Source organism: Cornus florida, unplaced genomic scaffold, assembly GCF_030987335.1.
Source record: "Cornus florida cultivar Cherokee Brave unplaced genomic scaffold, ASM3098733v1 CherokeeBrave_3.0.0_Hap2_Chr02, whole genome shotgun sequence".
Lineage (NCBI taxonomy): Eukaryota > Viridiplantae > Streptophyta > Magnoliopsida > Cornales > Cornaceae > Cornus > Cornus florida.
The window spans coordinates 2,090,061-2,099,761 of record NW_026775572.1 but is presented as its reverse complement, the minus strand read 5'-3'; the positions used below and the strand labels follow the sequence as shown (position 1 = coordinate 2,099,761).

The window sequence follows — 9,701 nt, the reverse complement described above, 5'->3', positions numbered from 1 at the left end:
TGTTGGACTCCTGTTCTAATTAGAAACTTTAGAAAACAGTTAGTTAGCGCATCTACGTAGGGAGTGAACATTAAAACCATTGGTGAACATCCACTTCTTGGTGGGCCCACTGCCCAAGTTGGGTGAATCAATGATTCCTATCTGAAAAATAACTTCCAAATCCTACTTTTTAATAAATAAATTCTAGGTTTTTTTAATTTTTATTTTTTTTTAATTTTTAATATCAATAAGTCCTACTTTTAATTTATTTATTTTTTCTTATTTAAGTCCAAAATTATTTTATCTTCCATTTATGCCCTTATTAAATAGAAATAATTTTTTTGATTTTTTAAAAAATATCAATAAGTCCTATATTTATTTATTTCTTATTTAAGTGCAAAATTGTTTTATCTTCCATTTATGCCCTTATTAAATAGTGATTAAAAATTTATTCAATAACTGATTTATAATATATTTTACATATATTCCTTTAAGTACCCGCATTATTAGTTTAAATAATAATTAATCTAATTTAAATTCAATTCAGAAATATTTATTTTTGTGTAGAATACACTACCTTATTTTTAAATAATAATTATTTTATAAAAAAATTAATAAAATGCATTTTTTTTTTCTTTTTACTCATAATATATATATATATGAGTCTAAATCTTATGTCTAATGCTGTGGGTATATAAAATTTAGTAAGAATATAAATGAAATGTGTAACGATGTAGGACTTAAATGAAAAAACATATATATCTCAAAAGTAGGACTTAATGATCCTAATGGAAAGAAAATTAGGACTTAAAAGACTTGTAATAGAAAAAAAAAAATAGAAAAGAAAATTAAGAAAAAAAAAAAAAGAAAATTAATGTGGCTATAGAAAATCATAATTATTAGTAAAATAGTTACTAAACCAACTAGTTTATACAGTGAATTAGTAAAGAAATTAGGACTCAAAAGACTTGTAATAGAAAAAAATAGAAAAAGAAAATTAATGTGGCTATATAATTCATAATTATTAGTAAAATAGTTACTAAGCCAACTAGTTTATATAGTGAAATATGAGTGTTTTATGTGATAAAAGAATAAAAAAATAAATTAAAAGACAAAAAGAGATGACATCACCAAACAAGGTGTTCATATATACGTGTGTAACAGCCATGGACTTATCAAAGCATTCCAAAACAAATTCCTGACATGGAATCGAATCTATCAAATAGGTGATCTCCACATACTAAAATGTGTTTAGAAGTTTCTAAATCAAAAACAAAATCTAAATATTAGGATATATTTAATACCTTAACAAAGTAAGAGGAGGAAAGGTAAAACATGACAAGTGAACTACTAGATTTCCACATTTAAAAGAAATACAAAAATACCCTTATTAGATGAATTGATATGGCTACAATCTGTAAAAACTAAGGTAAGAAAGAAGCAAAATACATTACATCATATTTGTTCACAAAACGAAAACACTATTAATGGGGATGCTGATGATGCCATGAAAGAGTAGGGAAACAACCCTGTGACTGACTTACTGCTGTTTTTCTCGACCTGTTTCTGAGTGTTTTGCCTCATTCTTGGACTTCAATGGAGCAACCTTGGCAGGGGTTGAACGCTCCGCCTGTGAGAATTGAATCAATATGTGCATAAGGGCCGTAACAATGGCCAAGCCAATTGCCGAGAATGTGAGACCCTTCCATGATGATAGGAGAGAAGACCACTGGCAGAATTTCGAGGCTCCCAAAATAAGCAGACATGCCCAAGAGACAACAACCTGTAATTTGCCAGATAAGTTAAGCAACTGGTTCAAGAGACAACCGATACAAGCAAGGAATACAATCAAAACAAATTAAATTCAAAAATAAAAATAAAAAATTGTAGGTTCCGTTAATTAGTAGAACAAGTACTGTACCAAAAGAGATTTCATTGGCCGTCCAGTATCTTGCAATTCTTGGTCACCAAAGGTGTTCTCAGCTATATGCTTGTCCAATAACTTATCCTGGTAAGACAAAAGCAAACATCAAGAAAATTGCATGGAAACTCAACAAGAATTTTGTTGAATGCAACCCAATGAACTATTCATGCTGAAGTTGGTGTAAGTGTAGCCAGTGTAAAGTTAAATGTATGTGTGTATGTGAGCATGTCTGCGGCTTAAGTTATCATCCAAAGATGAAAACTTGAAAAAGCCAACAAAAACAAAACAGGTTGCAACACAAGTTGAGGTATAAGCATCTAGCTAAAATAAATGCTAACGGATAAGAAGGAAAGGTGTGCACCTTGGCCAGAAATACATCTCTACACCATTGTGCAACAGCATCTTCTTCGTCGGGCAAATCCTTCATTAAATGCCGCTTGAGGTGAACATGCACCTGCACAACAGTATGCCATTAAAACTTGTAAAATAAGCAAGGGATCTTAAAATCGTGACAAATTTTTTCAAATTCATGCAATCTTTTCCATTAAGCCAACATTACCTAATTTAATCGCATATGATTCCATTGTCACCAACACCTTGAAGCTTTCAAATAAAAATTCAGAATGACATGATCTAAAAAATATAATTTTCCACATTGCTCTGGATGATGGCTTCATATATGCTTCTATCTTTCTATGATGTGTTGCTCTTCACATGCCCAAGTTCATCCAGACGTATTCAAGTTATTTTCATATTACTAAATTTTCTCTCTCTCATTTCTAGAATCCAAACTTGTCATAATGATCCTATACACGGGTATTCCAATGCAAATGCTACCTCACTTCCACCACACAGAATCTCATGCTATAGGGAAAACAATCAAAAAATATTATCCAGAGAACAAGTTAGATATCTAATGTAGTGTTATGACCACATCTATTTATTATTTATTTTTTATAGGAAGCTATCACCACATTCATGCACAAGATGGCTAATCTATTTTTACTCCCCACAAGGATGAACTATATTTTGTGGCACACGTGACAGGTACTGAAGCAAAAAATATATAAATAAATAAATTCAGAATTAAAGAATCAAGCACTAATATTGCAATTGACAAAGTTAAATTTTTTTCTGAGACTTGAAATGTGAAGATGACTTCCAAACCACAGCATGTAAATATCTTACCACACTAAGTGCTACCATATATCCAAAATGCTTAAACTAACTGTTCAAAATTCTCAGGTTTCGTAGGCTTACCACAGATGGTTGCCCCTTAAAGAGCCTAAGCATTGTCGGTGCAGGGGAATTTACAGGAATAGCAACTGTTACATCATAAATGGCTGGAACAAATGAACGCATGTGACTTACTGCAGTAACAAAACCCTGAAAGCAATGTATTAGTATAAGCAGATTCTTCAGGCCAAGCTCGATAATATATGCTTGTATAGTGGAGCACAAAAAATAAATTGTCATGCAGTGCAAGAACTATGGAATTAGAATTGACAACTAACAAGGATCCCATCATAAAACACAGCAGAATGGAGGTATAACTCTACGTAGCAGTCCTGTCTTACTTACTGCAAACACTTGTGGATAAACCTAAATGGACAGCTGTGCAGTGCATGAAATACACAACTGCAACTGACAACTACAAGATTCTTAAAACGGAAGAGAATCAAGGTGTAGTTGTAAAACAACAGCAGTTCCACTTTGCACTTGTGGCTTTAAAGCAGACTACAGCATATAGTTGTAAAATTAAAGAGAGATCCGGCGCCAAAAACTAGGTCCCCCACCCAATTAATGAAATATTAAGTAGACTATTAAAGTTAATCTCCAAGAGTATGTGTTGGGCTAATTTACAAAACCATCAATGTGAATAAAATGACAGAGATGATGCACATTTTATAAGGGGTTAAAAGATCTACTGCTTTAATTCTTGTTTCAAAATAAGATAATTTTGTATCTAACTGTATAAAAGAGGGCGCAGCTCTATGAATAGGAGATGTTTTGCAAGTACTACAGGACCTAAATTATCAACGGGCTCTCCAACCACATTGAAAATTTATCCACATAGTGACTCATTCAGGAATTGAATTAAATAGGCCCTTTTAACTCGGTGGTAGAGTAACACCATGGTAAGGCATGAGAGATTATTTGTAAAATGGCTCCATTGAGTCCTGTATCAGTTATAGAACCTATTCATTTAATTACAAAACTCATATGAGAGATTTCATCCAAATGTAGTAGTCAATGAGGGGAATTGTTCCGGTTTTATTGAAAATACAGATTAGGATAACTTGAAAAGTTTTGATTGAATTAGAATCCAAAGAAGAAAAAAGGATCGAATAATCATTCTACGATGAAAATAGAATGACCGTCTATTTTGTGTTGTGTGCATAGCAAAGAAAGAAACTTCATAAAAGTTAAAATATGAAGAAATAGATATGCCTAGCTACTTTATTCTATGGATAAAGGATCTAATTGATAGAGAAAGCACTGTAAAGATCAATTCACGAGGTTTGGGGCTGATACAATAATATAACTACTTACTTATATCATGATCTGAGATAAAAGTTAGGAATCGACTTATCTAATAAAATGATAAAATGTATGTGTGACTGTGTGAGTGAACAAAATAAACCCAAAAAGGGGCGCTGACTGGCATTTCTTAAGTTGCTTTTATTGTAGTTCCCAGATATCACAAGTTCAGGCAAAGGGCGTTCTAATGAGAAAGATCATTTTTACAGAAGGGAAATAAATGGAAAGCCAAGTATAATCTATTAAACCTTAGCTCAAAGGGTTGGAGCATTCAAGTTTAACAATAAACTGAACTCGACAAGAATTCAACAAGTTGACACACTACCAGGAGGTAGTTATATGCTGACATAGAAGGAATATTAGATGCACAAAATGGAAACAAAGTTATTCACAAGTATGGAGAGGAAAATGGATTAAAATAGAACATATGGAAATTAAAGGAAAAAAATTACAAAAATAATAACAATAATAATCTTCTGTTTCAATACAAAGTGCAGTAGAAGTCTAACCTTAGTACGAGGAATCAAAACATTCCTAGGAACAGGCAACCCCGTTGAAGTCGCATATTCTTGAGCAGCTAAAAGCTTTGCCCGTGTAAAGCGAGTCCCCTCTACAAAAAGTGCCAACCAGAAGGGCTGAGGAAAATCCCTTAGCCGTTGAAGACCTGACTGCAGACACAGTCCCACAAAATTCACATTACTTAAGGGCAGCCAAAATCAAGCATCTAAGCACACAAACACAAAAGACAAATAAGCAGAGAAGAGGTGAGTGGGAGTGAGAGACAGACAGAACAATGTATAGTGACATGCATCACTCAAATTCACCAATGTATAAATACATGTATACCTTTAATGTGTTTTCATCCTTGGCCCAGCTTCTTTCAAGAAAAAGATACTCAGAAAACCACATTGACCAACCTATAACCTGCATATATTGGACATAGCTTTATCCTTTGCATATATATTAGTTGAAGGTGTAAGGGGCTCAAAAGACAAATCAACAAAAAGAAAAGAGAGCAATGAGAAGATAAAGGAAATATTGGCACAAACCTAAAAAAAATTAATAGCTTTTGTATTTAATTACATATCACAGTAAATTTTCACTAACAAGTACTATTGCCAAGAGATAAGCAACATCTGTGAACCATATCAATCAACACTGAAACATCCAAAATCAAGATCAATTCATCACAAAGCTAAAAATATTGCTATCACATGATATCTACTTTTCCATTGTACTTCCTCAATTTAACTTTTTGACTTTTTGCTTAGTCTTTGACTTAATTAAAGATTAAAGCCAATTCTTCATCCCATAAAATATAAAATGAATATGAATTATAAAGAATGTAATTAGGGCTGCAAATGAGCCGAGCTGTTCATGAACAGCTCGGGCTCGGCTCGTTAAGGGCTCGGCTCGGGCTCGTTCATTAAGCAAACAGAGCCGAGCTCGAGCCCAATATTTAAGCTCGTTTAGTAAACGAGCCGAGCTTGAGCAACGCTGGGCTCGGCTCGCTTAGGCTCGTGAACATGAGCTCGTTTAGGCTCGTTAATGTTCGTGAACAAAGCTCGTATAAGGCTCGTTATATTTATATACGTAATATATATTATATTATATTATATATATATATATATATATATATATATATATATATATATATATATGATTTTATTATAATTTATAACATAAGTACCCAAAAGAAAATAGATTAAATTGGGTGGCTATGAGTTTTTATGTATGCCTAGAATATTAGTTTTCAGTTTTCTTTATGATGTTTCTAGTGGTTGGGTTCTCAATTTGGATGAAATTTTACTTTCCTAGCTTGTTTCTAGTTTGTACTCTGTAGGTTTCCTTAGACCTCTATGGCAAACACAATGAATATTGTAATGACACAAATATAGCAATTTGTTGTTATTGTTGTGTTTTTTTTGCATGATAGTGTGTATGTGGCCTGTAGAATACTAATTAATTTTGAATTTTAATTTAATTTTTTTGTTAAACGAGCCGAGCCCGAGCTTTTAAAATCAAGACGAGCCCGAGCCCGAGCTCAAATTTTTGAGCCGTCACGAGCCGAGCCCGAGCCCGAGCTGATCCCATAAACAAACGAGCCGAGCCCGAACAGCCTAAAGCTCGGCTCGGCTCGGCTCATTTGCAGCCCTAAATGTAATGATATCAGCAAGGAGAAAACAGAAAAAATGCTTCTGTTAAAGAACTGAATGATCACAATCTGACCTAACTAGTAAAGGTGAGAGGCTTTATTATTAAGCATTAGCAACATCTGTGAACCATATCAATCACACTGAAGCATCGAAAATCAAGATCAATTCATCAAAAAGCTAAAAATATTGCTATCACATGATATCGACTTTTCCATTGTACTTCCTCAATTTAACTTTTTGACTTTTTGCTTAGTCTTTGACTTAATTAAAGATTAAAACCAATTCTTCTTTCCATAAAATATAAAATGAATATGAATTATAAAGAATGTAATGATATCAGCAAGGAGAAAACAGAAAAAATGCCTCTGTTAAAGAACTGACTGATCACACTCTGACATAACTAGGAAAGCTGAAAGGCTTTATTTTTAAGCATTAACAGAACATGTTGACTTCCAATTCTCACCGGAAGGAATTTTGATGATTTCTTCATTACAGCTAATGCGCTACCGAGGCAACCTGATCTCTGTTATAAGAACACAACATAAAGCAAAGATTCAACGACAAAACCATATCAACGGTTCCACAAAATTTAAATGCTGTAATCTGCTTCAAAAAGTACTTCTATAGTGTAAGCATCAGTGTTCCTCTCAACAAATACAGATACAATTACATATATGAACCCTTCTAAAAAGAGTGGGCTTGCTTTTGGTGGCTCTAACTTCACAAAAATACCCCTCAATTATAAAATTCACATGAACCTATTTTACAAGTTTGCCCTCCCTATTCTGCCAACTTAAGCGTCTGGTTTTTGAAAGACTCCAATGCAGCACTTTAAAATTCACTTCTCTATGAACTTACAACTCTCTCCTCGACCATTCCTTTCCTCTCTCTCATACACATAACACATACACATTTTGTTCAACCCTTGTCCGCCCACATGTGCATATAGTGTGTCCATGGACATGACTGAATGTCTAATGAAAGTAATATAGAATAAGTACCTGAGCTAGAACCCATCCAACAAGCCAATCAATGTCGCTTCTGTGATTACATATGACAAGTGCGTGTTCTTTACCTGAAAAATTTACCAACAGAAGTCAACAAAATAAACTGCTCAGCATTATAGCACAAGATATTCATCCACTCAGATCCAAAGGAGCATCAGGCTCTCAAACAATAAAATTTTTGGCCTTACCCATTAATTGAAAGGTTTCTGAATCTGTATATACTTGAATCTGCAAGCAGGAGTATATTTCAGTAATCAACAGATGAATTCGCAGATACATTAAGTCATAAAATCCTAAATCATAAATAATGCCTCTCATGTTAGTTGATTAGTTTATTAACTACTCATCATCTTTCATAAGAACTTAACAGATGAAAGTCCACTCAGTGTAGTACTGAAAGGACAATCAAACAAGCTTTTATTTTTACAAGGGGGAATCAACAATATTACCAGAAGCTATCTGTGAGAAAGAAAATTAGCCTTTTATTATTTGCAAGTATCATAATTAATTTTTCTAATTAAGTCTTGCCACTCACTAGAGCAACTTCCCTTTTGTCCATAGTTTGATCCCCCGTGGAGCAGCCACAGATCAACCTTGACAGCTCAGAAGTGATTCATAACCATGAACATTAAGACAGTATAACATTCTTAATAAAGACAAATACATCCACTAAAAATTAGAGTTCCTTTGAGTATATTAGTAAAGCAGATCATAACAAGCAGGCATAATGTTACCAAGTGCTCAATCAAGCACATTCCCACATTGGTGCTAACAATTAGAAAATGAGGAAATTGATCAAATGAAATAATTAAAGGATTTGCAATCACCTTCACCCCTGCCCACCAATCAATGAGCCATACGAGTTCCACCCACAATAACTCTGCCACCACTCTGTTAATCCTTCTGTATGTATTCTTTGAAAATGGCCGAACAAGGACAAAAAAGATCGCCTGGGAGAGAGGGAAACAAAAAGGGATGATTTTATCTCTAATCCACGAACCCGCACTACCAAATGAAATGCAAAGTTCAGCAATCAATTCTACTCTGTGAAAACACTTGATCAATGTAATAACCCCATACAACAAAATAGAACAATCTGTATACATATACATCATTTATTTACAGATATAGCATGAAGTAACGAATTCTTCACAGACGCAAACAACCCGAACGCGTGAGAAATAAAAAGAGAAAGTAAAGAAACTAACATCTATTTAGCTTAATCAGATCGAAAGTGTACATATAAACCCATCGAATCCAAAACGTTGATTACCTGAATAAGATTGACAACAAGACCGGAGAAAAGAAAGAGAACGCCCAACGGAACGACAAGAGCAGCCGCAGAAATCGCCATGGCCGAGCACCAAGGGTTCAGAAATTCAAATTTAGAGAGAAATCGAGGTATATTAGAGAGATGGAGAATTAACGGGAGAGGGGATTCTTAGAGTGAAGATCATACAGATACTGAGAGAGAGAGAGGGGGAAACAAAATTGCGAATATATGCATATATATATATATATATATATATATCTAATATTCACAATATTCATATAATATAATAATACTTTCACATATCGAAAATGTGTTTCAGGCACGGGACGCTGTCAACGCCGTTTCCCATTTCAAGAAACGACACGCAGGCAGATGGATGGATAGAGTGGGGTTTCTGGCATAATTTACACCTGGTATGAAGCTGGCAATGGGTCGATTTATGTCCGAATTGGTTTTGGTAGTACCCATGGTATATTTTGCCCCGACTTGATCAAAAATATAATTAAATGAATGTTCGGTTCAAATGGATTGTTTGTTATTTATTAGCATGTTATTGTAATACTGATATACTTACAAGGTGTCTTACAAAGTGGAGTCTAGGCTTGTTAATGAATCTGATTTGTGAAGTAAACAAATTATCAGATTCGAATTACTAACGAGATCTCGAATTGAATGTTTCAATTTATATCTTATTTAGTTCGGACTCGAATAGAATCGGATTCAAATTCGAATTAAAATCATATTTATTAACATATATAATTATTAAAAATATGATATTATTAGCATGTATATTAAGAGATTTATTAACATGTGAATGAGAA

The 9,701-nt window shown here is 33.6% G+C and overlaps 1 protein-coding gene across 1 annotated transcript; it reads right to left on the bottom strand.

Annotated features, from left to right (window-relative positions):
• Positions 1 to 1,342: 1,342 nt before the first annotated feature.
• Positions 1,343 to 9,255, bottom strand: LOC132292288 (1-acyl-sn-glycerol-3-phosphate acyltransferase 2-like). Its single transcript, XM_059790347.1, has 11 exons — positions 8,881 to 9,255; positions 8,435 to 8,557; positions 7,796 to 7,835; positions 7,602 to 7,675; positions 7,064 to 7,123; positions 5,291 to 5,368; positions 4,954 to 5,112; positions 3,164 to 3,289; positions 2,265 to 2,357; positions 1,901 to 1,987; positions 1,343 to 1,762 (listed from the first exon to the last, which is right to left on the bottom strand). Exons 1-11 carry the CDS (start codon positions 8,959 to 8,961, stop codon positions 1,520 to 1,522), a joined length of 1,164 nt encoding a protein of 387 aa, XP_059646330.1. The 5' UTR covers positions 8,962 to 9,255; the 3' UTR covers positions 1,343 to 1,519.
• Between the last annotated feature and the right edge of the window lie 446 nt (positions 9,256 to 9,701).